The 15,699-nt window shown below is 36.6% G+C and overlaps 1 protein-coding gene across 1 annotated transcript in view; it reads right to left on the reverse strand.

Moving 5' to 3' along the window:
* Positions 1 to 726: 726 nt before the first annotated feature.
* Positions 727 to 15,699, reverse strand: part of ZMAT1 (zinc finger matrin-type 1) — a 78,219-nt gene continuing 63,246 nt past the window's right edge. The window contains exons 6-7 of the mRNA XM_053657461.1: positions 4,221 to 4,320; positions 727 to 3,004 (exon numbers count right to left, since the gene is read on the reverse strand). Coding sequence (XP_053513436.1) covers positions 1,684 to 3,004; positions 4,221 to 4,320 — 1,421 coding nt within the window. The 3' untranslated portion in view covers positions 727 to 1,683. The remainder of the gene's footprint in view (positions 3,005 to 4,220; positions 4,321 to 15,699) is intronic.

Consider the following 15,699-nt stretch of genomic DNA (forward strand, 5'->3'; position numbering starts at 1 on the left):
TAGTATAGACTACTTTTTCCTGTCACTAATGACTCCATGTTGAATTCTCATGGTATTCCTACAAAGTCACACAGAAACTTGATGGTGCTACTGAAACCAGAATCCTGAGATTTTGATTCCCAGGCTATCACTCCTTCTATATTATGGTGATGTTCAAATGCTTACAGGAGGTGCTTATCATAAAAATGGGGAGCACCAGAGTAAAAAAATAAGCAAGATGAAGCAATTTAAAGTGATGCACCCTCATAGCCCATTCTCACTTATAAATTCTTCCTTCTTCAGCTTTAAGTATATAGGCAGTCATATTTCTCTATCTTAAAACTGAGCTCAAGTCTGAATATCGGCTTCTACTAAGCAAGATGTAGAAGAAATAAAATTATTACAGCTTTATAATGTGATCTCATCAGAGGTACAAATTGTTTATTTCCCCTCTCACTCTCAAAGTAAAATCATCTTTGGCTGGGAAATTATCTTTTACATAAAACAATATGTAGAAAACATTTTAATATAATATAACCATTTCCAGAATAGAGACTGACTTTGTATCAGTACTTTTAAAACTATATATCATCTAAGATTATTATAGACTGTTTCATTTTCCACTTTCAGCACTATAAAATACAAAAATACACTGCAAATTAGATTTAACAAACAAAGAAGTCAGTCTAAATCTCTTCATAAATTTTTCTTGGAGAAAATCAAGAAACATAAACAAAGACTCAATATCAATAAAGCACCAACAACACTAACACAAACCCAAACAGAAAAATGGATTCTGTAATAGCTGGCAATTGTTTCACTTAAAACAGATTATCTACCATGGATAAATAATTCACTATCACAGCAATTTGATGAATAGAAATAGAGAAAACTTCATTAAGGAAAATTACATTATATGTAAGAAACACATAATTTCTCTTTTTTTTAAGGAAAATGAGGAAAAGTAACTTGACAAAAAGGCATACTGAATACTTTTACATCACTTGGCTCTTTTTAGAGGTTCAAGTCACTGTCCACTTAGGAAATTCAGATAACATGAATTTCATAGAAGCAAACTATTCAACTTATTTATTTAATTCAACCTTAAATTAGCAAAAGTAAAAAGTTCAAAATCCAAGAGTAGATTTGTCCCAAAGAATGACTCTCCTGTCTTTTCTTCAACAAGTTTCCTTTTCTCTTATGTTCCTGTGTTCTTACCATCTTATATACTTTCTTAGAGACTAGAGTTAGGCTTATTTATTCTTTTGGTTTACTTTATTTCCGTTAATAAAAGAACAGCAAGCTGTCTTGAACTGACACTGACTGTATCCACCTCTGTTTTTTTTTTTTTCATTTAATGCTTTCATCTAGGTCAATTTTCTTAACTAACTTTTTCATTGCATCATTGGGTAAACAATATTAAAAGTTTAAATTCCTAGAACAGACTCATCCAAAAGCATTTACTCTTTTGTCTTTTCTTCATCAGGTTTCCTTTTGTATTATGTTCTTGTGTTCTTATGTTTTTTCTCAACATCTAGGTTTAGTCTTGTTTGTTTCTTCTTTTAATTCAATTTCAATTCTTACACAAAAAACTTTCCTGAACTGACACTGACTGTATGCACCTCTCTTTTTCTTCACTGAATGTTTGTCTAAATCCATATTCTTATGTCTTCAATGCATCTTTGGGTAAATAAAATTTGAAGTTCAAAATCCAAGTATAGATTCATCCCAAAGCATTTCCTCTTCTGTCTTTTCTTCAACAGATTTCTTTTTCTCTTTCCTGTGCTTACGTTCTTCTTTCGTAGAGGTTACACCATGGCTTTTTTTCTTTTTTCGGTGCTTAAGCTTTCCTGAACTGACACTGACTCTATCTTCTCTTTTCTTTTGTCGGATGCTCTTGTCCTTGTCTAGTTCCATATCCCCATCACTCTTTTTTCTTTTATGCTTGGACTGCTCTTTCTCTGGCTTTTCTTCACCTTCCTCCAGGTGCCTTCTTCTCTTCTGATGTCTCCGTTTATGACCTCTTTGAGGGTCACTGGTATTTTTTTCCAAGGAGAGGTGCTTGTAAACTTCTGATTCTACACTGTATAAGCCAGAGTTATTTTCTTGCTGACTAAGGCTTAGGGGTACTGGTTTTTCTGAGAAATAATCTCTGGTGGGTTGGCTGCAGGTCATAGAGTCTAATTTCTGTTTGCTGTCATGAGCCGGTAAGCAATGAGGTAACTGATTTTCCACTGCTTGTGAAATATCGTATGATTCTGGGTAGGTCTGAAAAGTCTCAAATGGGAGTCTTTGCTCAGACATTCTATATCTAGGTCTGGAATCAACCATGTCTCTGTACTTATGGGTTTCTGTAGAGCTATCATTTATCTTTCTGAAACAAGTCTTTGGATGTAGTCCTCTGGCTTTCTGAACTTTGATGTAATCTTCCAGTTCATCTTGGAAAGAGTCATATGTCCTATTTGAATAATCTGGTAACCAATAATGTAACTGGTTTTCCACTGGTGAAATATTATATGGTCGTTGGTAGGTATGGGAAGACTGAACTGAAAATCTTTGCTCATACATTCTTTGTCTGGGTCCAGAATCAACTTCTCTGTACTCACGTGTTTCCATAGAATTCTCTCTCATCTTCCTGAAACAAGTCTTTGGATGTAGTCCTCTGGCTTTTTGCACTTTGATGTAATCTTCCAGTTCATCTTGGAAAGAGTCATATGTCTTCTTTGAATAAGCAGGTAAGTAATGAGGTAACTGATTTTCGACTGTTTGTGAAATTTTATATGATTCTGGATATGCCCGGAAAGTCTCACGTGGGTGTCTTTGTTCATACATTCTACGTCTGGATCGGGAATCAACAACTTTTCTGTACCCATGGGTTTCCAAAGAAGTCTCTTCCACCCTTCTGAAACAAGTCTTGGGCTTTGGTTCTCTGACTTTCTTCACCTTGATGTAATCTTCACTTTCATCTTGGTAAGAGTCTTGTGTCTTTTTTGAATTCTTCACTAGATTAATAATAATGGATTCTCTGCAAAGAAGACCATAGAAAGTTGTTATTACTGGATTATTTTATCTGAATATTTTCTTTGCTTTCAAAAACAGTAGTCTAAAAAATGAAAAAACATTAAAAGCCAAAACTTTACAAAGCTACCCCAATATAAAAGCTATAAATCATGACTTGTTATGTCAAAAAGAAGCAGCAAGGATAGTCACATACCTCCCAGGTACCTCACAATATTTTACACATAAATACATTTTCAGGCCTGGGAAGATGGGTACAAAGAAGCAGACATATCCGATATTATTACAGTACTTAAAATGTAAGGCAGAATGGGATGTTTGGGAAAGGACCAATAATATTTTATGTCCTAAAGATGGTCTCATCTGAATGGCATGCTGTTTTAAAAGTTTTGGTTACTCAGTTCCTTGTATAGATTTTTAAAATGTGGTGGTTACTTATTCTGGAACATTGAGATATTTTTAGAAGTCTAAGTGAAGGTTAATTTGGTGAGTCAGACAATTTAGTTCCTAAGTGTTCAGATGCAATAGTATAAATCTTTTCTACTAGAATAAAATCATGTAATACTATGCTTTGACTGTAAAAGTAACAAACCAATATACAATAGCTAAGTGACCCTCTGTCCTGCTAGTTGACTTATCCAGCCCCCAATTGTCCACTCAATCCTCTCCTTCTTAAAATAATAGAATGGAATAAACATTTATTGAGATCCTACTATGTTCCAGACCAAGCATCTTACACATATTTTTTATTTCCTTACAACCACTTTATATCAGATCTATCCAAAGTTATATATTTGATAGAGAGATACATCTGGTAATCCAATCCAGGTCTAACAGCAAGTCCTTTTTATTAACCACTATACTTCAGTGGAAGGATGATGACCAGATCACTGAGTCCCTGAAATTAATACAACCTACCAGGGATTATTTGAATGTGTATGGTTAGCCAGAGAATGAGCCTTTAACAATTTCTCCAGAGGAGGACAATGCTGTCTGATAAGAAAGAGTGCCAGGTAACCAGCTCTGCCAGTATACTATCATGATTAGAGAACTTACTGAGGGATGATACTAGCATGCAATGTGTTACAAATACCACAAACCATACACAGGATTAACTCACAGGGAAATTATTGCCTAGAAAATTTGTAAAATACATGCAAGAGTACTTGACAGAAGCCCTGGTCTTTGGTATCACAGGAGCATTTGGGGGAAAAAATACTTACCTAATTTGATGTTCACTTCCTTGCATATGGGACCGGAACATTTCTAATGATGTAAACGTGATATTGCAAATATGACAAACATAGGTCCTTGTACTAAATGCTGAAAAAACAGAGTTAAAATAAAAAAGGTTAGTATGGATTCTAGTTTTATGTAGAATCACACAGTTGCGCAGGAATTTACTAGGTATCATCTGCTTGCACTTTCCCAATTTAAAGATAAGGCCCATAGAGATCAAATGACTTTATCAAAGTCACAGAGATAGTAATAGAGATGTTTTCTCAGAGCCCATGTCTCTTAATTTAAAGCCCAGAATTCTTTACATGATACCACATTGCTTCTCTAGCCTTGGCCTTTTCCCTAAAAATCTGCTATTTGCCTGCTTATTGTTTCTATGTGGGAGTACAGCAGGTACTTTAAATTTAGCATGTGCAACGAATGAACCTTTGCCTCTAACCCCCTCAACCAACCTCTTTTTGTTTGATCCTAGTTCTCTTTACACTCAGCCAAAACCTGAAATATCCCAAAAGATTAAAGACAAAAGCAAATTTTCACAATGTTATCTGAAATCATGTAGTACATTAGTTTACCAAAAGTAATTTCTACAGACAGATTTTAGAAAGGAGAGAGGTTTAATGAGACCCACTATCAGGACAAAAGCTGAAAGCAAATTTTTAAAATAAAACTACTAGTTACCATTTTAAAAGAGCCAACAGCTACAGAATAGGTATATTAGCTACATTCTGCTTCCTAGGTAGAATTGGAAACAGGAAAAATTAATTTTTATTTACTTAATCTCATCATCTTTCCACTTCTCTTTGGTCAGAAGAGGCAAATTAACAAATTTCATAAGTTAAAAATAAATACCCTAACAAAGAGGTAATAAATTGATAGCTGCAGAGATTTTAGGGTCAAGCAAGATCATCTTTGAAATCAAGCAACCACTCATTTGTTTAAAGGATGCACAAATAATCATTACAAAGTATATTGACCTTTCCCAAGCAAAGATTGTTCACAGAAACAGGAGACTACTGTCAAGGGGGAAGAGATGATGACTTTGAAGAATATGAAAACTCTATGCACTCCTGACATACCCATACTCTATGGTGGGCCCAGAAAAGCTCAGCAGATTATGCCAAAGTTTGAATGAATAATTCCTCAAAACTATCCTCTCTCCCAGTGCTTTGATCCTGTGCTCACAAAGTGACTTTCTGATTATAATTTGGCTTCCCATATTCTTTGGTACCAAAAAGAGGATGGCCTTAGATATTGAGATATCTAAGGCAATATCTCAATAGGATATTTTTTAAACCCTGAGAACTGGAAATACATACAAGGTGGGGCAAAAATAGGTTTATAGTTATTAGTACATGAAACAAACTTTATTCTTGTATTAATTATTGTATTATTTCCCACACAAACTCTAAACCTACTTTTGCTCCACTATTTATATATGTCCCCCTACTGTAAATCAATACTAGAATGATAGTGTGTTAACATAAACTGCAATGTTTCCCAGACTTTTCTGATAAGAATCACCTGGAGTGTTAGTTTAAAATATAGATCTCTGGGCTCTTGCCCTGGAGAACATTATTGGCTGCCTCTGGGGCAGGTAATTTGGATTTTAATGACACCCTTGGCTATGGTTATCAGTGAATGTGTGAGAAATGAACCAAGGGAATACTTTCCAGTTCCTTAATTATTTGTCAACATCTTCCAAGTTTGTTTGTGGTGTGGTGAGTCCCTAATTTGAAGGTGATCAATTCTGAAGATTCTGGACTTGATTTTTAAAAAAAAAATTTAAAGACTTCATTTATTTATTTTCAGAGAGAGGGAAAGGGAGAGAAACATCTATGTGTGGCTGCCTCTCATGTGCCCCCTACTGGGGACCAGGCCCACAACCCAGACATATGCCCTGACTGGGAGTCAAACAGGCGACACCTTGGTTCACAGGCCTGCACTCAATCCACTTAGCCACACCAGCCAGGGCAGATTCTGGACTTCTTGCAAAACTAAGGACTAAATTCAGGATGCTACATGTTCACAACACTTTACAGGAAATTATTACTATACTTATTTAACAGGTGTGAAAATTAAGGCTCAGATTTGCTTGGTTAGTATCATACACTTCGAGGTCATCCAAGATATGCAAGATAAGCAAAAGTCTAAGTTTCCTCTAAATTAGTGTTTCTCAATGTTAGTTACACATTAGGACCACATGGAGAACTTAATACTTTTCATGCTGCAGTCCATATCAGACCCATTAAGTCAAAAGAGTGGACCCAGGCTTTCTGACTTTTTGAAAGCATTCTAAATAATTTTTCTGTGCAACCATTGTTGAGAATCACTGCCCTGGATTATCAAGCCAAAGATATTCATTATAATTGTGAACTCATGTTATATTTCAGAGTTTTTATATATCTGTTTAGAGTTATAAAGTATATGGTATATAATGTTCTTCTCAGTTCCTCCACTGATTCCTAAAAATTATATCAGAAGATTATAATATAGGTAATACAAGAGTTTAGAGGAGCTGCAGGTCACACATGAAATATCCAGAGGCAGTTCTGAAAATGTGGTCTCATTACTATTGACTTAACCATTGTCTTTTTCACACACCTTATCTTTTTCTAAGCTATTGACATCTCAGAAAATAATATATAAAAATGTGTAAACCCTTTCTGTGAAGATTTAAGGCCTATTTATTAGTCCCACTATCAAAATTCTTGGTCTAATACTCCTGGCACCTGCCTCCATACATTTCTTTTTTCAACCATATGTTTCTTATACTCTCAACTCTCCCCCACCCATTTGAATCTGCCCCTTGGCCCCATCCAGCATTGTTGTCCTCAGCCTTGCTAGGATTCCTTGTTTTTGACTTCACCCAAAAATTCAACTTTCTTTCCATCTTGTACCTTTCAGAATCTTCCATAACCACTTGTGGATCCCACATTTCTCCCAATCACAGCTCAATATTGTAACTACTTCAATTAAGGTGTGTGTTTTTAAAAAGTAGATATGGGAAGTGCTGTTTATAGTCTAACATTGTGGTTCTCAATCTTGGCTCTATATTTCAATCATTTGGGTAGTTAAAAAACAGAAAATAAAATACTCATGTGTAGGTCCCAGGGATTCTAATTTAATTATTTCAGAGATGGCCTGAGCACTGGGATTTCTAAAAGCTCCCTACATTATTCTGATATGTAGTTAAAGATGAGAACCATAGGTCCAATGTTTTAAATAAAGAAAGATCAATTAAGAGAAATGTATAAGCAAAAATACAATTAATATGGGATTAGGTTTATGAAGAAAAGTAAAACATGTCTAATTTACCTGTGTTTTAATCTTATGATAGGAAAACAAAACATTTTTTAAAACTAATATTTTTTGAGAACCTATTCTGTGATGGATGCTGTATATACTGCTTTATTTCATCCTTTTTCAATACTATGAAGAAGCCTTATTTTCTTTTTATACCTGTAGAATCTCAGGTACAACTAGGCAAGTAACTTCAAATATGCCTCTTGATTTATGTTTATGCCTCTACAAGACATTGCTCTCAATAAACAATTAGCAAATATGAATTGAGGAAAACTATGCAGTCATTACCATATAAAGCACCGAGAAGAATATTGCAGAATAAAATATAATCCTATGTCTCAAGGAGACTATTTCAATTAAGGAGCTATAGTTAATGCAATTGTCAGTGAACAATAAAGTTAATAACAAATCAGAGGAAGGGAATAATACCAAGAGCTAGAGCAGTGAGGGAAGTCATGATATATCTTGGAGGACAAGGATTTGAACTACAAGGAAAGCAGATATGGGCATTCCAGAAGATGAAAGCAGTATCAGGTATGGCAGAGACAGAAATGGGCATGATGTGTTGAATTCAAATAATCTGTTCAATAAACACTGAGCACCAATGTGGCACCAAGCAACATGCTAGATCGTAAGGGTACAAGATGAATACAGTACGCAGGTTGTTCACAAATCCAAGTCATAAATATATGTGAACAGAGGATTTCCACCTTATTTGGTAAAAGGTAAGAGAGGTGTGCTAACATGTATGGGAGCTCAAAGAAGCAGAGGCAGTGAAAACATTACAGGGACCTGAAGAGGGATACTGGAAAAATGATTCCTTAGTTAAACTTGGAAGGAAGATAAAAATTGTTAAATTGATTAAAAGGGTTGAGAAAAGTATTACAGGCAGAGTAAATAGCATTAAAAAAGAAAATGTGGCATATATATGTACACAATGGAAAATTACACAGCCATAAGAAAAGATGAAATACTGCCATTCATGACAACATGGTTGGATCTTGAGAATATCATGCTAAGCAAAATAAATCAGACAGAAAAAGTAAAAAACCCTATGCCCTATGATTTCACTTGTATGTGAGACATAAAGCTGAAAGCATCGAGTGAACTGACAAGGCAAATAAACAAAAACTCATAGACAGACAACAGTATGGTGGTTATCAGAGGACAGAGGGGTGGGGGAAAATAAAGGGTAAAAGGGGTAAAATATATGGTGACAGAAGGATATTTAAATTTGGGTGGTAGAAACACAATGCAATACACAGGTAATGTATCATAGATGTACACTTGAAACCAATGTTAATTCAATAAATTTAATTTTTAAAAAAGCACAGAAGTATCTGAAAAAACTTTTAAAAATACATTTTATTTATTTATTTTTAGAGAGAAAGGAAAGGAAGGAGAAAGGGAGGGAGACAAACATCAATGTATGGTTGCCTCTTGTGTGTCCGCTACTGGGTACCTGGCCCACAACCCAGGCATGCGCCCTGACTGGGAATTGGACTGGTGACCCTTTGGTTTGAGGGCTGGCATCCAATCCACAGAGCCACACCAGCCATGGCTGAAGGAACTTCTTAATAATTCGGAATTGTTGTAGAATTAAATGTAAGGGGGTAAGATGGGAGAGGCAAAGGGGTGTCAGATTAAAGAGAGATTTATAAGTTATGATAAAGAACCTAAACTTTTTATTTTGTGCATTGAGAACCTTGAAGCCGTTTAGGCATTAAGTGACATGGTCAACTGTGTGTTTTCGAGAAACTGTTCCTCTAGCTACAGTATGAAGGATGAACTTGACATAAGCAAGCCTGGAAATAAGGAGACCATAGTTATATAAATATGCTAGACCAGGAAAGAGATTGGAATGGGCTAGAAAGGTCATACAGTAGGGGCAGAGAAGAACAGGGAGATTAGTGAAATATTTAAATGTTTAGCATTAGAACTGGCAAAACTTAGTAACTAAGTGAGTGTGGAAGATAGGGGGAAAGGAGAAATATTGAGGAATTTAAAATAACTCTCAGTATCTTAGTTTGGCACCTGAGTGGGTAGTGATCCTATTAACTAAAACTGGAAAGTCAGAAGGAAATGTTATTTTAGGAGGTGGGAGAATAAGCAATGGTGAGTTTGAGTTTGGATACACAGAATCTGAGATATCTGTTATATTTCCACATAAATGTGTCTAACAGGCAGTTACATATAGGAGTTTGAAAGGTAGAAGATAAATCAGAGTGATTTTAGAAAAGTCAGAGCATGGGAGTAGTTAAAATAATCAGATTGGATGAGATCTTCTGATGACAATGGATGGGTGGGCATTATAGCAACACAATTATAAAACTCTAAAAAGTATCACTCTTTAAACTAAGATGATAGAGAAGGATAGAGGCCACGTAAAAGCCACAGAATAAAGGACAAAGTTATAAGAATGAACAGGAGAGTGAGTGATGTCAAGGGAGCTAAGAAAGCAGAGATTTTAAAAGAGGAATGATTAGTAAATGGAGTAAAGCTGTACATTGGATTTAGAAATTCTGATGTCACCGTGACTCTGTGAGGAATAGTTTCAGTGGAGTGGTGGAATAGTGTTGTCGCTATTGTGACAAGGGAAATTCCCCATTGTCAGTAGGGAAATGTGTGTCAACAAATGGCAGTGAGTTGAGGAGTAACTGAAGATATACATACTTGAAAAAAACAACAAAAATTTGGCTAAGAAGGGAAGGGTAAATTGTAGCAGTTAAAAGAGATCTCATGGTTAAGGGATAATTTGGTTGAGGCAAGGGACTTGGTATCCATATTTAATGGCCATTTTTTCTCTTGATGAAATAAAGAATATGCTTGCCTTACAGGTGTGAGGAGGGGGAGAATAGAACTGTGGTAGGGTATCTTAGAGAGTGGTGTAGATATAAAAATCGCTGCTGAGAGAAAAATGGGATTAAGTAGGACCAAAAGTCCATGCAGGTTGGTTGAATACCAAGACTCTGTAGAGGTACCCAACTTACCCTACATAATTTTCTATAACATCACTCAGTATCCTTAATATAAAAGTAGAAAAGGTGGACTGTGCAACTGATCCAGGGTTGAAATGCTACTAGGGAATGAGACAATAACAACGAGATATAAGTAAAGCCTTTCAGAAGGTTGTTATAGCACTGAAGTGTGAGATGTTTGTAGTAGAAATGTAATGGAAGGGTACAAGATGGAGAAATTGTTCTGAGAAAACTTGGTAACACTGCCTGATGACAAGGATATAGGAAATTATGAAGTAAAAAATGTCCTCAAAGACTTTTTCTAGTGTAGGTGACAAATAGTGGTACTACTGGCAAACACAGAAAACTTGGGAAATTCAAGTTGGTTTTATTTATTTATTTTTTATTGATTATGCCATTACAGTTGTTCTATTCCCCCTTCATTACCCTCCACCCTACCCCCCCATCCCCACCATTACCCCCCTTTAGTTTATGACCATGTGTCTCAAGTTCTTTAGATTCTATATTTCCCATACTATTCTTGCCCCCCCCATCTATTTTCTATCTACTGTCTATGCTACTTATTTTCTGTACCTTCTCCCTCCTTCTCCTCCTCCCACTCCACTGTTGCTAACCCTCCTTGAGATCTTCACTTCTATGTTTCCACTCCTGATCTAGCTGTCCTTTTAGTTTGCTTTTGTTTTAGGTGTGCTTGTTAATAACTGTGAGTTTGCTGTCCTTTCACTGTTCATGTTTTTTAACTTCTTTTTCTTAGATAAGTCCCTTTAACATTTCATATAATAAGGGCTTGGTGATGATGAACTCCTTGAATTTGATCTTATCTGAGAAGCACTTTATCTGTCCTTCCATTCTAAATGAAAGTTTTGCTGGATAGAGCAATCTTGGTTGTAGGTCTTTGGATTTCATGACTTGGAATACTTCTTTCCAGCCCCTTCTTGTCTGTAAGGTCTCTTTTGAGAAATCTGCTGACAGTCTGATGGGGACTCCTTTGTAGGTGACTGTCCCCTTAGCTCTTGCTGCTTCTAGGATTCTCTCCTTCATTTTAATCTTGGCTAATGTAATGATGATGTGCCTTGGTGTGTTTCTTCTTGGGTCCAACTTCTTTGGGACTCTCTGAGCTTCCTGGATTTCCTGGAAGTCTGTTTCCTTTGCCAGATTGGGGAAATTCTCCTTTATTATTTGTTCAAATAAGTTTTCCACTGGTGGCTGTTCCTTTCCCCCTTCTGGTACCCCTATAATTCGGATGTTGGAGCCTTTAAAGATGTCCTGGAGGTTCCTAAGACTCTCCTCATTTTTTTGAATTCTTGCTTCTTCACTCTTTTCTGTTTGGCCATTATTTGCTTTCTTCTGGTCCACTCCATTGATCTGAGTCCCAGTTTCCTTTTCATCGCTATTGGTTTCCTGTGCAATTCCATTCATTTCAATTAGTTTCGTCTTCATATGTTTCTCTAATTTGTGGCTATAATCAACCAGTTCTGTGAGGATCCTGATCACCAGTGTTTTAAACTGTGCGTCTGAGAGTTTTGCTATTTCTTCATCTCTTAGATTTATAGGCTCTGGGGCTTTGAGATCTTCTTGAGCCATTTTTGGTCTGTTCACACCCGTTAAGTAGGAGGAGTGGAGCCCTGGACTCCCAGGTCACTGGGTTTTGACGCTGTATGTGGGGGCGTGGTCAGAGTGGGGAAATGGTGACCCCCTCTGCTGTTTTGCTGTTTTGGCTGCTGGGTGAGGAGCAGAGCTTTAGGTGGTTCACCAGGGCCGGGCCACTCAGTTGCTGGGTTGTGAGGCTGTATGTGGAGGCAGGGTCAGAGTGGGGAAATGGCGGTGCCCTCTGCTGCCTCTCGCCGCGGGGACCCGCTGGGTCCCGGTCCAATCGCCCATTCCCTGGCTTGTCTATCCACGCACGAATGAATGTGCAACCACAGTCAACTCGCAGCCCTGCTCCCTAGCTATTTCCCCACAGTCGCTCGCTGGGTCTCTCACTAGGTCCACCCTTTGCAACCCTGCGCCTGGATTCTGCCCGCCTGAGTCTGTCTGACCGAGTTTTCCTGTGCTACCCCACTCCGCCAGCTGCTGGTTTCGCCCCTCTTACCGGTCAGGCTGAAGAATTTGTTGTTAACAGACTTCCGAAAAGTTCAATTTTCTGTGTTCTGACTATGTTTTCTGTTGCTAATATTTAATTGTCTCTAAACTTGGTTGTGTGAGAAGGCATGGCATATCCACCTATGCCTCCATCTTGGCAGAAGTCCTCAAGTTGGTTTTAGAGGACATTATTAATTCAGTTTTAGATATGTCTAGTTACAGGTGAAGATGAGACATCTAAGTGTAATAATGGGTCTAGAGATTAGTAAGGTAAACAAAACCAATATAATAAAAAATACATACATACTTTAGTTCCATATCATTATGGTAGCTATTCCTGTGCTAATAAGATCTGGGCTGAATGAGGGACAGGAAGAAACGGTGAGAATGAAGAAGAGAGAGAGAAAGAGATTAGATATAGTAAAAACATAAACAATAGCAGATGGAAAAGAAGGCAGAGACAGGAAGAAGGGAGAAAATGGCTAGAGAGTGAAATAGTTAGGGTGGCATGTGTTAAATGGTTTTTGACTTACCACTTGCTCACTTGTAATATGGGCTCCTGATGTTACCATTCTTTGAAATTCTCTTTAGCTAATTTAAATTCTCCAGCTACTTTTTAATCTCCAAATAGTTACTGTTCTCAAAAATGGAATGTCAAGGCAAGGGTGACAATCTCTTTTTGAGCTCTAGCTTCAGAGGTTCGTGTAAAATGACTTCACTGAATGGATTAAATTATGCTGATGATCAGCATCCTCTTGCCAGTCAGATGAAAAGATCACCCAAATCCTCTTTCTCTTATTCTAATAATCCTGAAACTTCAGAGTACTAACATGATCCTCCCTTTAGAGTGCAAACACTTCTTTTTAAAAAACAATTATTTTAATTGTTGTTCAAGTACAATTTTCTGTCTTTTACTTCCATCCCAGCCCACCCCCCAGCCCTCCCTCCCATTTCCACCCCCCTTAGTTGTTGTCCATGTGTCCTTTATACTTGTTCCTGAAAACCCTTCCCCTTTTACCCTGAAATTCCCTCCCCTCTCCCTTCTGGAGAATGTCAGCTTGTTCTCTATTTCTGTGTCTTTAGTTATATTTTGCTTGTTTGTTTGTTTTGTTATTTAGGCTCCTGTTAAAGGTGAGATCATATGGTATTTGTCAAACACTTCTCATAGCTGGCTCAGTTTCAACTTTACCTAATGCTACTAAACTAGAAGCAACTTATTTCAGATACCCTCAGCCAAACAATACAAAGAAAAAACCCTCTACCAAGTGGAAGTTCGTCATTTCTTCAAACATCTACTACTTTCAGAATCCCTGTGACTTATATTTGTATTCTTGCTTAAACCAACATTATTTTATTTATTTATTTATTTATTTATTTATTTATTTATTTATTTATTTTTAAATCCTGGATAAAAATTCCTATCTCTGCATAACTTTTGGGGATATGTTGAATCACATGAAGCAGGAAACTTAAGAAGTACAATCATATAATTGGCACTTAATATATAAAAATTAATACTTCACTGGTTCATATATTAGACTAGTTTCTCTTGAGATAGGTATACTCTTGCCAGTTTCTATCTCTAGCACTGGAAATAGAGGAGTTAAGTGAAGTCCCCCTCAAAGTCCTTACATTCTAATGGGAGACAAAGATACATGGAGAGATAATTAGAAATGCAGGTTAAGGAAGCACAGAAGACATGTCTGATGCAAGTGAAAAGGCTTCCAAGGAAGTAGCATGTTAAAAAATGAGTAGAAGTTTGCCAAGAGGGACATGGAGGTGTTCCAGGCAACATGGCAACATGAACAAGGACAGAGAGATAAGAAATAGCATAATGATTTCTGGGAACCATAAAAAGTTTGTAGGTTCTAACCTATGTAAATCATGGCAGGAAGTAGCAGAGGATAAGCTTGGAGAAGGTAGGCAGGAACAAGGTGGTAAAGAGCTATCAAGCTTAAATTTTGTCTTTAGAAAATATAAAAACAATTAAGAATTTTTAAGAACGGAGGGTAATGACATGGAAAGATGTGCACTTTAGGTGAAAAATTCTAGTGGTTAAATTGAGGGCAGATTTGTAGAGACAAAACTGATGGCAGAGAGAGTAGTTAGAAGGTTGTGGCAATACTGTAGAACAATGCTTCTTAAAATTTATTGAGTACAAATCACCTAGAAAGTCTTGCTTAAAAATGCATATTTTGATTCAGTAGGTCTGCAGTGAGGCCTGAAATACTTTTTTCTAATAAGCTATCAAATGATGCCAATGATGTCAGCCACAAATCATACTTTGAGTAGTAAGGCTCTAGGAAAGATGTTGAGGGCCTGAACTAGTGTGAGAAGAGTAGGCTGGAGATAAGGTAAAAGTAATATTTTGGAGATAAAACAGTCATAGCTTGGTGCTTCATTAGATACAGAAAGTGAAGAAGGTGATTTTGGAGAATTCATGGTTAACTGCAGGCTTCTACTTTGATTTACTATGTGGATTTCAAATAGCTATGAGGTATCCAGGGGAAGTAACAGCTGCCATTTGGATAGATATATGAGTCTGAAGCTAGACAGAAATGTCATAAGCATACACATGAGAAGTGAAATCAGGGAGTATATTAGATCACATTTGTATAGTAAGATCAAGAATGGAACCATGGGACTATCTATATTTAGGTAATTACCATATTTTTCAGACTATAAGCCCCCCCATTTGGGAGGAATAATGGTTGTTAATGCTGCTGTTGAGTTCTGTTTACATTTACATTGGTGAAACATTATGTTATTTATATTATTAAATATTTTACCACATTTTTTGCTTCAAAATTTTTCCCCTATTTTTCTCCTTTAAAACATAGGTGCATCTTATGGTCTGAAATATGCGGTAATTTTAAAATGAGCCCTCAAAGAGAAAAGATAAGACATAGAATCACAGGAGAAGAACCAGAGCATAAGGAGTTACATATGACAAAGAATAGAGCTTCAAGAAGAAGGAAGTAATGAACATTTTCACATGAAGCAGAAAAAAGTCTAGTAAGGAAAGAATTAAAAAATAACAGTGAGTGAAGGGACAGAAGTAGCTGAAAGAAAGGATATGAAAAGGGAATAAAATACACTA

The sequence above is a fragment of the Artibeus jamaicensis genome, unplaced genomic scaffold (assembly GCF_021234435.1).
Source record: "Artibeus jamaicensis isolate MK-2021 breed Jamaican fruit bat unplaced genomic scaffold, CSHL_Jam_final scaffold_461, whole genome shotgun sequence".
Taxonomy (NCBI): domain Eukaryota; kingdom Metazoa; phylum Chordata; class Mammalia; order Chiroptera; family Phyllostomidae; genus Artibeus; species Artibeus jamaicensis.